Source organism: Podarcis bocagei, assembly GCF_964188305.1.
Source record: "Podarcis bocagei genome assembly, chromosome: 13".
In the NCBI taxonomy this organism is placed as follows: domain Eukaryota; kingdom Metazoa; phylum Chordata; class Lepidosauria; order Squamata; family Lacertidae; genus Podarcis; species Podarcis bocagei.
This window is the reverse complement of record NC_138138.1, coordinates 33,686,586-33,702,746: the sequence shown is the minus strand read 5'-3', so window position 1 is coordinate 33,702,746 and position 16,161 is coordinate 33,686,586. Positions and strand designations below refer to the sequence as shown.

Below are 16,161 nucleotides of genomic sequence, written 5' to 3'. Positions count from 1 at the left end.
TTTCTCAAGGACTCTTTGTGCCAACTAGGGTCTGAGGACCAGGCAAAGGAGGCAAAGGAAGTCAAAACATTTTTCCTTTTTTTGAAACACTAACAAAACATGTAGGACAATTCAGAATATGCAAAGGCAGTTAGAAGGAAAGAGAATACTGCTGTGAAGTATAAGGACACTTTGACCAAGTCATGCACATCTGCCCTACAGGTAGAGATGTGCTGGTTTGCAGTCACTGCCTATCTGTTGAATAGCAGCATATTAAGCACTGTATATCAAGTAGTGTAGATCTTTAAAAAATCAAAACTATTTTTTTCATGTTAGCCCCTTGTTACAATGTTCAGTTCCATCACCCTCTTCTCTGGTGCTTTGCACACGCCTCTGGCACACAATTTCCGTTCACATCCTGGGACAAAGTTCACAACAACAAGGAGCAGCTACTTCCAGGTTAGCGGCGTTCATAACCAGAAGTGTTCATAAGCAGAGGTACCACTGTATTTCATCTTTTGATGACAGATTTAAAAACCCACAATGCTTTGTTTGAAATGCTTTGCTTGAAAGCTTGAGACTGTGGTAACAAAGACCCCAATATACATAAGTTCAGATATGGGTTCATTGATGTGTAGGCCTGGCACTTTGCCAAAATTATTCAATTATTTCAGAACTTCAGGTATTGCCCATTCCAACTTTGATAACATGAACCACCTTATTCTGACATTATTTTAACCACAAAAAAGTATACTGTGAGTCATTCACTTCTGAGATATTTACTGGTCACAACTCATGAATTTGGTGTGGATTACATACGTTCCTATGAACAGCTCCTGTATCAAAGCACTGTCTCGCTGTAATAAAACTCACATTCGTGTGGACAAATACACTGGGAATTTTCAGGTTTCCACCTTTTCCTTTTTACATTAAAAAATAGCATTGATATGTTTAGTTGAACAAGTATATATGGAGATTTGAAATTACTCACCCACAGAGGCAAGTGTGAGGCAGTAAATAAAATACACTCTTCAGGAACACTGATGAACACAGAGGAATATAAGTTAAGGAAATAGTGGTGTTTGCATCTTAGGAAATATCTGCCATAATTCAAGGAAACCAATAATAGTGCTATAGATGTAAACATGGGAATCGACAGGATACAATGTTTCTTCAGCAGGATAATGCTTATAGTGGTGGTGCTCCTCATATTGCTGTGTCACACTGTGTGCAAGACACACTGTGTGTAGCATATATGATGATCCCCTCCCTATTCCTCATAAATTTTACCAGCCAGATGACCTCATCATCGGGGAAATGGTTTCCCAGGTCATCTTCAACTACGATAACCTCCATTTCACAGAACAGCCTGCCCAGATGCTGTTCAATGAACCTCTGTAAGCCATTAGTTTTGTTCTCTCTCTCTCTCTCTCTCTCTCTCCCTCTCTCTCTCTCACTTTCGTTCTGTAAAATGCTTGGACCATTAAAATGGAAAGCATATCATAGTATAGTAATGTGCATCAATAAGAATTTATATACTGGTATGAGAACAATGGAATTTGATCAAACTTCCTTCTTGGTAATTATTCTTTGCCTTACCTTTTTTAAATGTTGTTCAAAAATCACTATTTTCTTTCACAACTCCTAAGGAATGAATGGATCCTGTGCATTTCTATTGGACTTTTGCTGAATAACTACATGGTGGATTATGCTCATGCTTTTCCTTACTTTTTACGTCTTATATTTATATATGATTTAATATTTATAAAAAAAGAGGTTTTCAAAAGATAATATCTTTAGCAATGAAAAAAGAGGCTTTTGCCACTTTTGTTTTCCCCTCACTTTGTTCCCATAGTTCTCTCCAGCACTGCCTTCTCTCATGCACTTCCATACTTCAGATTTATTTAACCATTTATTTTCTATTACTCTATTTGAGACATACATTCTTCCTATTAATGTCACCCCTACAGTTTTCCTAGCAAAAATACCAACATATTGTTCAAACAGACAGCACACTAAAGAGTGATCAAACTTTGGTTTCAAATTTTTAAAATTTATGCTGCACAAATAAAATATCATAGGGATATATGGATTTTAGAAAGTAGCTTGTGGCTTGACCTTCAGGAGCCATGCACTTCAGTAAGATATTTGGTGTATTGTGAATTTGTGGAAATTTGTAAGATTTACTTTCTTGTTGCAATATAATCTCCCAATTCCTCTCCTTATTCTAACTGCCCTTCATTTACATTAGTGTATTTCAGATTTTAGATAATATAAACGATTCTTTATCAGTTGCTTGAAGTGACAATGATATTTTATATTGCTTCTTTCATCAAAGCTGCCGGGCTTGTTAAATAGGCAATCAGTATATTGAGTTGAACATTAGAAATGTCACTTGGGAGAGATTTTTTTTAAAAAAAATCACAAATATATTAGAGTGCCCAACAATAGAGAAATATGAACATTTCATAGCAAATGTTTTGGCTTCCGCCATCCACACCTACTCTGAGGTGAAACAAAAGGGTACAGTCAAGGTCTGGCCATGTGGTGGGCCATGTGGTGGGTATATTTTTTTTGGGGGGGGGGATGAACGAATTCCTATGCCCCACAAATAACCCAGAGATGCATTTTAAATAAAACCACACATTCTACTCATGTAAAAACATGCTAATTCCTGGACCGTCCACGGCTGGATTGAGAAGGCGATTGGGCTGCATCCAGCCCCCGGGCCTTAGGTTGCCTACACCTGGTCAAGGTGGTAGTTATAGAACACTGTGGAGGGAATACAGCTCTAAAAACACATATACACCTACTTCGGCTAATTCTTGTTCTTAATATGTTAGGGAATTGAGGAAAAACGTTAAGAGAACAGTTTATTAAGCTCTAGAGTGATTTCAAAACAGTTAGACTTCATAGTTTTCCATGCAAGAATTATCTCTTTCAGATGTCAGTTCTTCTTCAGTCTATTGTAATTTATGGTCCTAAGGTTTGCCCCAATCTTGGAAGCACATGAATGAATGAATGAATGAATGAAGAGTACAAATGCCTTTTTTATTGTCATGTTCATTTTATTAAACAGCTGTCACTCTTATTACAGTTCAGTGCCTAAGAACTACCAGCACATCTTGGCCTTGGTATTTTCTGTCAAAGAAATAAATGAGAACCCCACAATCTTGCCAAATATCTCTCTGGGCTTCCACATCCTCAATAGCTACATGACAGCAAGAATGACTTATAAGGCCACTCTGAGCCTCCTTTCAACACAACAGAAACATATCCCCAACTTCAGGTGTCACAACCAGAACAATCTGATTGCTATCATTGGAGGATATTTCTCTGAGACCTCTGTCAATATGGCTGCCATTCCAACAATCCAGAAGACTCCACAGGTAAGCTGGGTGCATGAGGGAATGGAGATTTCAGAACTATAGCATAAGATCTTAAAATTTAGAAAGCATTTGACCAAAATCTTCATACTGTTTTGCTAGGCAAAGTGGTTAAATGCATGCTTAATAATACTAGAAGATGAAATCATTGCTAATCATTCCTAACTGGAAACTTTACTGAAGTATTGCTCTTTCACTAGGGCTGTGAATGCCCCCAACAACAACAACAAAATCTGATTCTGGGCAAAGACAGGTATCTCAAGGGGTGGTTTTGTTTTGTTTATTCTAACTGTCTTTAAATTTAGCTTTTTCATTTTCTTTTTTTTTACAGTTAATATCTTCCTGTTTCGTGAAGATTTTTTTAAAAATATGAATCATTTGGAATTCTATTTTCCAGGCAACTAAGTCAAAGAAAGGCAGGTAATCACTAAGAGGTGTTTCCTTAATGCAGTTATGAAATAAAAGGCAGTGAGGTGGACAGGTAGAGAAGCAACAGGCATTGGAACATTTGTAAAGGTGGATAGGATGTATTGCTGGCAGGGCAAGAACTGGAAGAATTGATTTTTTAAAAAAATCTCCTAGCTATGCAAAACAACAAAGCACCCATTACAAGTTATAACTTACAGCATAGTGAAAAAATATGACATGAGAACAAATAGCTCTATGTAGAAAGGTGGTACCCCAAATTGTGTGTGTCAAGCAACTAAGAAAAGAAGACAGCCCACAACACACACACAAATTATTATCATTATCATTATTAAATAAAGTCGGGATGGGAATGATTGACTGTTAACCAAACGAAAGGTCAGCTCCTCTCCTACTATACATCACGCTGTCAACAGCCTGGCATTTTTCTTGTAGGATGTCTGCTGTCTGTTCTTGTTTGTTTCAATATCAATTTGAGAGACAGTCTGGCTTTTCTTATTTATTTATTTTTAAATCCATATTGCCATGTAACTCCAGGGTAACTCTGGAAGCACCACTCCATTCATAGAAATCTATAGGCACCCAGACCTACCCCATGTGCAGTGTGAATCAGCTTAAGGTATCCTGATGTGGTTCATACCTCAGGGTTCAGCTGAGTGATTTGCACAACCCTGACAATTTCTCCTCATCAAACAGAGAGAGGTTTTGCACTTGGTTTTCGCCTACCTCATAGCAATCGTCATAACTTTATAAGGTTTGGCGGTTAAGCATTGGAATAGCAATGTGTGGGGAAGAGGAGGAGCGGCCATCACCTGCCCCTCCATGCTTAAGGGTATTCCATTAAATGAATCGGGGTGTGTGGATCTCGTCCGAAGCCCAGGGATGGGCTAGGGCCATGCCACGACCCCAGCAGGAACCTAGGGGATGCTCGAGTTGATCCACATTGGCGGAGCTCCCCCTACTGGTGGTTTACCCTTACCAGACTCCCTGCAAGGCGGGCAGGAGTCAGATATAGTCTGTTGATCCCAATACCTAAGCCAATACCGCTCACATTTTGTAACCAATAATGTTGTGGCCTAAATTTTGCCCATTAACATTAACTTAAAATTCTGTGTCCTTGTGTCTTTATTCTAATGGGGGTGGCTTGGGACTTTGACATGCAACATGGAGCCTTAAATTCCACAGCCTTTAAGTGAGTCATCTGTTAGTATGAATTTGTGTGAGATCTTCAAGTTATACCAAGTATGAGCGATCTGGTTGTGCGAACTATACAACTCCTGGCTAAGTGCCACTGACTATATATTATCCCTTAAAGAAGAAAATAATAATGCAGAGGTGGAGGGGTGTGTCTCATAATACTTCTGTCAATTATGATGCAGCTTCAAGGAACTTCAAGACACTGGGGAAATTATAATCACACCTATCATTGTCAGAATTATTTGTTTGCCTTGTATTTAACAGGGGTTATACAGGTTTCATTAACCAGACCAATGATCAGAATCTGACAAAAATATATAAACCTGCAGTGCTATTGAGCAATGGATCTCTGCATAAGCAAGGCTCTGACATTTTCTTCTCTGATTACTCTATACATGTCAGGGTATGTTTCTTACCAGCTGACTCTGACAAAAAACGATGCTGCATAAGAATCCCTATCCTGATTCTCTCTCTTTGTCTATATCTGCTTCACAGATATTTACTGCCTCACTTTAATGAAACTCACATTTCATGGAGAATCCATGGATAATTTTCAGGGTTACACTTTCTTTGCACACCATTTTTTGGGGGGAAATCATTCATACCTGTAGCTGAACAGATCTATATGAATATTTTAACTCACACATAGAGGAAGAAGTGAAGAGGTGCACTGTTGAGAGTGCTGATGAACACAGAGCCATTTTTATAAATAAGATCAAGAGGAAAATGGTGCACATATACCCTAAGATATCAAGCTGTAAATGAGTGTAGCACCACTATCTGCCAGCATTCAAGGAAGACTGTAAGAAATCATATAATAGCCATAGAGCTGTAGATACTAACCTGGGAATGTACATCTGCACGCAAAATATTATCAACAGAATCATGCTTGTGGTCTTGTTGTTGCTTGTATTGCTGTGTCACACTCTGTGTAAGACACATTTCATTAACTGTCATATATTTGATGATCCCCTCCCTATTCCTCATGAATTTTACCAGCCAGCTGATATCATCATCGGGGAGATTGTTTCCCAGGTCTTCTTAAACTATGATGACTTCAATTTCATGAAACAGCCTACACCAATGCTGATTGATGAATCCATGTAAGAAATTAATTTTGTTCTCTTTCTCTTTCTTTCCCATTCTGTAAAATACTCACACCATTAAAATGGAAAACACACCATAATTCAAGACTGTGCATCAATTTGAATTTATGGTCTATCTACAACAATCCTAAAGAAAAATATAACAAAAGTGGAACTTGGTCAATTTCACACTTCCAGCTTGTTAATCACCTTGTCTTACCGTTACATGTTATTGTTGATCGTAAACCACTAATAAGTTTCCCTCCACAAGCTTCATTGAATAAATGATCCTGTACATTTCTATTGAGCTTCTTCTGAATAATCACATGGTGGATTGTGCCTGTGCATTTATTTATTTATTTATTTATTTATTTATTTATTTATTTATTTATGTCATAGATGGTTTAATAATATTTGAACAGTCTTTAAGGGGAGAGGGGCCAAAATTTAACAAATTAATGAAAACAAAGGGCTTTGCCGTTTTAGTTTTTCTCTCTTTGCCTGTTCTCATGTATTTCCAGACTTCTGGTCTTTTTAATGATGCATTAGATACTATTATATTTGAAAAATACCAAAATGTTTAACTCTACCTATTTCTTTCACACTGGAGAGGATTCTTGTCTCCAACTAGTGTTCATACTAAAAGTTCACAAATCTAAAATTATAGTGGCATGTGGATTTTAGAAAGTAGATTGTGAATTGTCCTTCAGAAACATGCACTACATGGGACATTTCTTTCACACGTAGGTGAGTTTCTGGAAATTTGTAAAGCTCCCCTTTATGCATCCAACATAATCTCACATACCTCCCCTTGTTGTAGGTGTCCTGCAGTTACATTAATGTATCTCGGATGTCAGACAATATAGATGTTCCATTGTCCGTTGCTTGAACCAAATATGTTGGACATGGTAAAGAGATTTTTGGTGTATCAAATTAAATAATAACAATATCACCTGGAGAGATTTTAAAGACTGACTTAATAGAGTTACTTTATAAAAAAATGCAGATATAAATGTTTCGTAGCAAAACATTTCAGCTTCTGCCATCTTCAGCAGCTTTGATGTGGATAAAGTATGCTGCAGTTCTAGTACTGAAAGATGGAATACTCACAGATTGCTTGGCCTGAATGATGCAAAATTTAGACAATGCTTTATTAAGGTGCCTTGTTCAAATATTTTCTCTTGTTTCCACTATTCCTGGATGAGATAGCATTTCTGTTGCCATGACTGAAAAGTCCTGGCGACTATGACACTCTGTCATTCTCATCAAAGCAGCAGAAGTCAGAAGCCAACTAATTTGCTTCTTTGGGGAGTATAAAACAATGAGAAAAATAGGTGTCAGAATTGTTGTGCTGGGAACCTTTAACATTTCCTCCCTTTAAAAAACCAACCAACCAACCAACAATCTATTATTGTTTAAGATGAGCAGAATCAACACAGACTGAAGACATGTTAGCTCTTCGAAGGACATTCATTTAAGAAGGATAGCTGCAAGGCCAGCCTTTGCTCTTTTGGTTATTTATTTATTACAAATCTTCCCTATTGCTTTAATGTCAGTTTATATGAAATAGCAAATATCATAGAAATGCCTCTATGTAAGAACACTGCTAAATTTCAGAGAATATGTGCAGGGAGGATGTTTTTTGTGCTAGATGTTCTTATATTTGATGCTGGAGTTGTTCAAAAGTGAGTTTGCTTCCTCCCCTATGGGTTTGTGAAGAACATATATCAACTGTGATTGCCCCTTACCAGGGTTGCCTCTTGGATGGGTTCTATGGCCTATTGGCTCCCATGTGGGTTTCTGGACAGACCCCTTTAGCAGGGTAATCAGATATTAAAGATAAAGACCCCATGCCTTAACCACCAGAGTTGTGACAATTGCTATGAGGCAGGCAAAAACTTTCAGAAAGGCCAATTAGTCTGCAGGGGAAACTCCTCCCTGGCCCAGAATACTGCATCCGGCTTGTCCATAGCAAGGTACTAGCATGTTCCAGCCCACCCACCTTTGGGCAGGACTAAAAAGCAATAGGATGGGAGGGTGACCTCTCTGCCCCTAAAGCAATCATCCCATATCATGGGCCTCAACACATCAAAAATGTGCCACAGGAAGAAAAGCTCCAACATTCCCCCTCTGGCTGCGTGAATGATGAAAACCCCACCTCCAGCACCCATGGTCCACAGCACAACTGTACTGGGGCAACAAGGTGCTCCCAATCCTCCTAGGGAAGTGACTATTACTACTTCACAGCAGGAATGTACTTATTTCAGATTTTTCTCAATGTATTGTTTTCTATGGTCCAAAGGTTCACCTCAGCTTTGCAAGCATTTGAATGTATGATGATAACGAGCATTTTTGTTGTGGTGATTTGTTAAGCTCTAGAGTGATCTCAAAACAGTTAGACTACTTGGTTTTCCATGCAAGAAATATAATCATCATCACCATCATCATCTGCCTCTTTCATTTGACAAACGTTTTGTGTCACGGGGAAGGTGATAATTCTGTATTGATTTGCTATGGATGTTTGTATGTGATGCCAATAAAAGTTTTGATGATGATGATGATGAAATATCTCTTTCAGGTGTCAGTTCCTCTTCAGTCTATTGTAATCTGTGGTCCTACGGTTTGCCTATATCTTGGAAGCGCATGAATGAAAAGTACAAATGCTTTTTTGTTATTGTGGTTGCTTTATTAAACAGTTGTCATCCTTATTACAGTTCAGTGCCTAAGAACTACCAGCACATCCTGGCTTTAGCATTTGCTGTCAAAGAGATCAACGGAAATCCCACAATCTTGCCAAATATCTCTCTAGGTTTCCACATACTCAACAGCTACTTGAGTGCAAGAATGACCTATAAGGCCACTCTGAGCCTGCTTTCCACACAACAGACGTTTGCCCCCAACTACAGGTGTAACGACCAGAACAATATGATTGCAATCATTGGAGGATGCTTCTCTGAGATCTCTGTCAATATGGCTGCCATTTCAGCAATCCAAAAGACTCCACAGGTAAGCTTAAAGTGCTGGGAAGTTAATGATGTCCAGCAGTGGGTTGGACTTTCTTCCTTTCTCCCAACAAAGGGCTTGCTCTTTACTGGCTCCTGCTTGTGGCTGTGCCTACTGAATCCTTTGAAAAGGGCTTCCTGGTAGTTGGAGCAGGAAAAGCTAGCCTATGAGCACACCAGTTTGGCCACTGGTGCTTCTGCTGCCACCTGTCACCTTGGCTCTTGGCCACTTCTATGCAAATGCCTTATTTTATTGTCTGTTCCCATCTTTCTGTGCTGCTGCCCTGACTGTGTACAGTTGTACCTTGGTTGCCGAATGCCACAGAACGCCTCATACATTTCTGCTCCTGAATGATTGAAAACCAGAAGTGAGTGTTCCAGTTTTCGAATGATTTTCGGAAGTCGGATGTCTGGCGTGGCTTCCATGGCTTCCAGTTGAGTGCAGGAAACTCCTGCAGCAAATCGGAAGTCACACTTGGTTTTTGAATGGTTCTGGGAGTCGAATGGACTCCCGGAATGCATTCTCTTCGAGAACCAAGGTACGACTGTACAGTGCTGGATCTACATTCACACAACACTTCACACAAATAATAATGGATTCAGGAAGGACTGGGAAACTAATAAGAACAATAGGACAAAACACTGCTTAAAACACAAAAACAGATATTTATTTATTTTACTATAAGCACTTTGACTGGAAGGGAGGAAAGAATCAGAAAATATACAATGCTGGTTAGGTTGGGTAGGTTACTGGTAGGGTAAGGATTGGCAGACTTTATATAGAGATAGAGATAGAGATAGAGATAGAGATAGAGATAGAGATAGAGATAGATAGAGATAGAGATAGAGATAGAGATAGATGATATAGATATAGATATAGATATATGCCTAAGCATTTGCAGTAGAAAGAAACGTTTTGGAAAGACACACTCTCTCTCTCTCTCTCTCTCTCTCTCTCTCTCTCTCTCTCTCTCTCTCTTGCACACACACACACACACACAACATGACAGTTATGGCTATGAAAATAGGCCCGTGTGTGAGAGAGAGAGAAAGAGAGAGAGAGAGAGAGAGAGAGAGAGAGAGAGAGCACCTGCCTAATAACTAAGAAGACGCAGAGACAAAAATTGTTGGTGCTGATGTTGTGAAAAATATGTTGGATTACACTGAAAGAAAGAGATGGAATGAAATAAACAGAGGTATAAGTTGGGACTAGTGGCAAACAAGATAACCTGAGAAGAAAAATATCTAACCAGCAAGCAACCATGCATTGTTCTTTCAAGCAAAGGATTATGAAGAGTCATGTTTGTGCAAAACAGCTCCAAAATTCATTGTTTTACAATCTGTTGAGTTTTAGGCTTTAAGACCTGAGTTTAAAAATAACTGCTGTAGGTTTTAGAAGCCATCTGCACAAGAGGAGCAAGCATTCAAATGTTAAAACTACACAGGGGAAATTCTGTATTAAAGAGTGCTTGGTGATAGTGATGAAGTTAACAAGAAACAGGGTTTGCTTATCACCCTTTCCTCTAATGGTACAGGTTATAGACCCTGCCATCACAGAACTACAGTATAATTTAAGACAGAGAGGAATTCACCCATATGGGAAATTCATAAGAATGAATTAATAGCTGAGCAGAATGTCCGGGTTATAGATTCTATGTAGAAAGTTTGAAGGAATATTTTCATTCTGAAAAGAATGGAAAGTAAAGAGTGCACATAATAGCATTGTAGAAATACTAGAACGGCTGGCACACAGAAGATCACAAAAACTTGTTCTAACCCTCAGGATAGCACTTGAAGTTGGTTTATTTTTAGACGACCTATTCAGTACAGTTCAGCAGTAGATATGTGCACTCTCTGTCACTCAAGGTCTTACATAAATAGAAGCTAGGTAGCCATCTGTTGGGATCACTCAAATTCTGGATTTGCGGCATCACACAGGGATCTCGACTAGATGAACTACCTAACCCAGTGCAATGCTATGATTTCAAGAGACAGCATTTATTCATCATTTCTGGTTTTGTTTTCAGGCAACTTATGGATCATTCTTGCCACTGCATGGTTCCAAAATGCTATACCCATTCCTGTACCAAATGGTTCCAACTGAATCCCACCAGCAAACGGGAGTTGTGCGGTTATTACACCATTTTGGGTGGAAATGGGTTGGAGTTGCTGCTGTGAATGATGACAAAGGGGACAGGTTTTTGCAGACAATGGTGCCTATGCTTTCCCAAAATGGCATCTGTTATGCCTTCATTATAAGGCTACCAAAATGGAACTATGTGGATGAGATGACAGATTTGTTTTTTGAGCACTCAAATACATATGAAATTGCAACCGAGACAAAATCCAATGTATTCTTTATATATGGTGAACCTCCATCTTTTCAGGTTGTGAGGATATTTCTTTTTGTAGCATTCAGTATGGAATGGCCTCCTCTTGGTAAAGTGTGGATTGTTACATCCCACTGGGATTTCACCTCGGTGTCCTTTCAAAAGACATGGGATATGCAAACCTTCCATGGTTCCTTATCTTTCACCGCTCACTCAAATCAGCCACCAGGCTTTCAAAAGTTTATTGAGGGGTTAACACCTTTTGGAGTGAAAGGAGATGGATTTATCCAGGACTTCTGGGAACAGGCATTCAGCTGTTCATTAAAGAAGCAGGAGGAAGATGAAAAGGAAACATGTACTGGGGAGGAGAAGCTGGAGAGCATTCCTGGTATTTTGTTTGAAATGAAGATGACTGGCCATAGTTACAGTGTCTACAATGCTCTCTATGCCATGGCACATGCTTTGCATGGCATATATAGGTTGAGATTGAAGCAAAGAAGGTTGTCAGGAAATCAGAGACTGGTATTTCAAAATGTGCAACCATGGCAGGTAACTACAATTTAATGTATGACCCAGAAGTAAATAAACTTTAGGAGCTATCAATCTGTTTGGATAATAAACGACAGCTTCAGTGTAAAATCATGATTTTTGATATTGTGACAAGTTAAGAATATTACCAGCGAGAAATAAAGAGTAATCACATATATTGTCCAGAAATAAAACAAAACATACATAGGGCTTTGTGAAACTCATTGGAGTCGCTCCAAGACCTAATTATCTCTTTCTTTATATTGTCTTTCAATGTAGGTTCATGACTTTCTAAGGCATATCATATTCAATAATAGTGTTGGAGAAACAATACTCTTTGATGACGATGGAGAATTAGTTTCAAGTTTTGATATTACAAACTGGATGATGTTCCCCAATGGCTCAGTCGTCAGAGTCAACGTTGGAAGATTGGATCCTCAGGCTCCTCCAGGCAAAGAGTTATTGATTCATGAAGACCAAATTGTCTGGCACCAATGTTTTAATCAGGTGAGAGAAAGTGGGAAATAATTAAGATTATATGCCAAAAAAATGTTCATTAGGCCAGTTTATCACTCCACCTTCTGTGCAGGTACTGATTTATGCTGGAGAACATTATTTTTCAACAACAACAACAACTATATAGTTCATTCCTTTCTTTCCATAGTTCTGGAAATCTCAGTTTACTCTGACCTCATGATCCATCTCTAAATGTCTTATGGGGGAAAGAAAACCAGGATCTCTGCTGGGTCCTCTTCAAAGAAATATTGAGGGGGGCGAAGATCCCTCGCCCCCCTAGAGTTGGCACACTATTTACAGGCCTGCCATTCTTAAAAAAAACAAAAACTAGTTCTTACTGCAAGCAACTTTTATCATCTTGCTGATTTTTCCGAAGATCTGGGCACAAGAACAGCTATCTTCATGGTTGAAGCATTAATCTTTGTAATCAAGCCTTTAAACTGGTTAATCAAGTTTAATTCTAACAGTTAATTCTAACTGGTTAATCAAGTTTAATTCTAACTCAGTGTGGAGAGAACAGGTCTGCAAAGATTTAGACTTTAAATTTATTATTATTTGGGAGACAGTTAAATCAGCCATGATAAAATGGGCTCAAGACATTGGGTACAACATTATGTTTGAAGACTGGGAAAGGTTATGGACCACCGGTATAAAATTTACAGCATGTAATGCCTTGAAAGAAAACATTATGAAGATGATATACAGGTGGTACATGACCCCAGTCAAGCTTGCAAAGATATATCATTTATCTGATAATAAATGTTGGAAATGTAAGGAGGCTGAAGGAACGTTCTTCCACCTCTGGTGGACATGCCCGAGGGTGAAGGCCTTTTGGGAAACAATTTATAATGAGTTAAAAAGGGTATTTAAGTATACCTTCCACAAGAAACCAGAGGCCTTTCTCCTGGGCATAGTCGGCCAGAGGGTGATAAAGAAGGATAGAACCTTTTTCTTATATGCAACTACAGCAGCAAGAATTCTTATTGCCAAACACTGGAAGTCACAGGAGTTACCCACGCTGGAAGAGTGGCATACGCAACTGATGGACTACATGGAGTTGGCTGAAATGACTGGCAGAATCCGAGATCTGGGAGAAGAAACAATAGAAGAGGACTGGAAAAAATTTAAGGACTATCTACAAAAACACTATAAGTTATATGAATGTTGAGAATTTGCTAAGTTTTGGAAGAATTAGTTTTAGCAAATAAAATTTGAAAATGGTGGAAATTAAGTTATAACTATGAAAAGACCAAAGTTTAGAGTAAAACCTTTTTAGGATTGATGAAAAAATAAAAGGTGATTTAACAATAAGTACTCTAAACCTAAAATTTAAATTAGATGAAAGTACAAAAAACGCATGAAACAAGGATACAATTTGCTGTTATTTTTATTGTAAAGAATGCAGGGTGCGGAAGATGTGGGGAAGTCCAGTAGATCATGAAAAAATGTTTTGGAAAGTTGAATATTTTCTTTTTAATTCTTTTCTTTTCTTTCTGTAAAAATGCTTTTGTTGTGCTATTAATGATGTATTTGAATCTGGAACCTGGAAAAAAGCAAATAAAAATATGATTAAAAAAATAAAATAAAAATAAATTTATTATTATTTGGGGCAGGGAGATTCATCTTAGTCAAGAAGAAAAATGATTCAAATATGAGAGCACACTCAACACCACTTATGTACGTTTTTTTCCCTTTGAAGCTGAAGCCTATAACAGCAGTACTATCAGACTATGTAATCTATTACACAGAAGTGACACGCTATTTGCAGAACTGCCACTCTTTTTAAAAAAGAAACAAAACCTCTCTCATTTATAATCATCCATAATATTTCTGCACAGATATTGCCAGTTTCTGTATGCAATGACAACTGCAATCCTGGCTACAGCAGGAAAAAGAAGGAGGGGGAGAAATTTTGCTGCTATGATTGTGCCCCATGTCCAGAAGGGATGATCTCTCACCAAAAAGGTAAGAGACATAATTTCCTGGTATATCAATAAATTTCCATAAAGTAAAATATTATCTATTATGTTTTGGTCAGAAGGTGTGCACCCACTGAATGGATGTAGTGTTAATTCACATAACAAATACCTTTCAATACCTTGGCTGCCTGATAAAAGAATTGCATGAATGCAAGATCACAAAAGGATGTATTCTCACTAATGTTTAGAATTGATTTTCTTATACATTTTGAAATAATACTCTTACTTTTCCTTTTTTCCTTTTTTAAAGACATGGATTCCTGTGTCAATTGTCCAGAAGACCAGTATCCTAACAAGGACCAAACTCAATGCATTCCCAGAGTTCTAAGCTACCTCTCTTACAAAGAAGATTTAGGGATCATCTTAACTATCTTGGCTATTGCTTTCTCTTTCATCACAACTTCAGTACTTGGAATTTTTATGAAGCACAGGGACACTCCCATAGTCAAAGCCAACAACCGAACCATCACCTACATCCTCCTGGCCTCCCTCCTTCTTTGCTTCCTCTGTTCTTTGCTCTTCATTGGACAACCTGGAACAGTAACCTGCCTTCTTCGACAAACTACATTTGGTGTCATCTTCTCTTTGGCCCTTTCCTCAGTGTTGGCAAAGACTGTTACTGTAATTCTAGCATTTATGGCAACTAAACCAGGTGCCAGAGTTAGGAAATGGGTAGGGAAAGGTTTGGCAAATTCCATTGTCCTTTCCTGCACCTTTTTTCAAGCTGGGGTTTGTACTCTTTGGTTAAGTACTTCCCCTCCATTCCCAAATACAGATATGCACTCATTGCATGGAAAAATCATATTGGAATGTAATGAAAGTTCAGTTACCATGTTTTATTGTGTCTTGGGTTACATGGGTTTTCTAGCCATAACCAGCTTCATTGTGGCTTTTCTAGCCAGGAGGTTGCCTGACAGTTTCAATGAAGCCAAGTTCATCACTTTCAGCATGTTGGTGTTTTGCAGTGTTTGGCTGTCCTTTGTTCCAACCTATCTAAGCACCAAAGGAAAATACATGGTGGCTCTGGAGATCTTCTCCATTTTATGTTCCAGTGCCGGATTACTGGGTTGCATCTTTTCCCCCAAATGCTACATTATTCTGCTGAGGCCTGAGCTGAACAGCAGGGAACACCTCATGATGAAAATAAAATGAAATATATGTGTGCATCTCTTTGTTTTTAATTTATTTTGAGGCTGGGAGGCAGAGGGATAATGTGTTGGTAGAGATCCCAACAAAACTCAAGCAAGGGTGCAGACGTCTCTATTTAATTCCTGTGAATAGACTTGAACCCACCTCAGACATGCTGGATTACTGGATTGCATCTTTACCCTACATGCTACATCTTTGTGCTGAGGCCTCAGTTGAACAGTAGGGAGGAACAGATAAGGAAAAGAAAATGAAATAATATATTTCCATCTCTCCATTGTGTGTGTGTTGCTATGGCAGCAAACTGTAGATTTCTTATTTTTTTATTTATTTGTATACCACCCTGTGCCCACATACTAATGGCATAGAATTCCCCTCCCCCCCCCCACACACAAGTGTTGCATGGAATGCTTATGACCAGAGTACCTTTTGGTTATTAGGCACCGCTGTGAGGGACATAAGGGACATTTGATGAGCTTTTGATTTGATGAGAGGACAGAGACTGAGGTGACAACAAAAAGTGGGTGGGGACAACCAACCAGAAATGAAAGGAACACTAACTGCCTTTTGCTATGAAGTTCACTGGG

The 16,161-nt window shown here is 38.6% G+C and overlaps 1 protein-coding gene across 1 annotated transcript; it reads left to right on the top strand.

The window, feature by feature from the left end:
• Nucleotides 1–1,296: 1,296 nt before the first annotated feature.
• On the top strand, nucleotides 1,297–15,580 carry LOC308570686 (vomeronasal type-2 receptor 26-like; the record flags this gene model as incomplete). Its single annotated transcript, XM_081165600.1, has 8 exons — nucleotides 1,297–1,376; nucleotides 3,077–3,368; nucleotides 5,988–6,091; nucleotides 8,770–9,079; nucleotides 11,103–11,954; nucleotides 12,213–12,440; nucleotides 14,288–14,414; nucleotides 14,679–15,580. The coding sequence occupies 8 exons, from the start codon at nucleotides 1,297–1,299 to the stop codon at nucleotides 15,578–15,580; spliced, it is 2,895 nt and encodes a 964-aa protein (XP_081021726.1).
• Nucleotides 15,581–16,161: the final 581 nt, after the last annotated feature.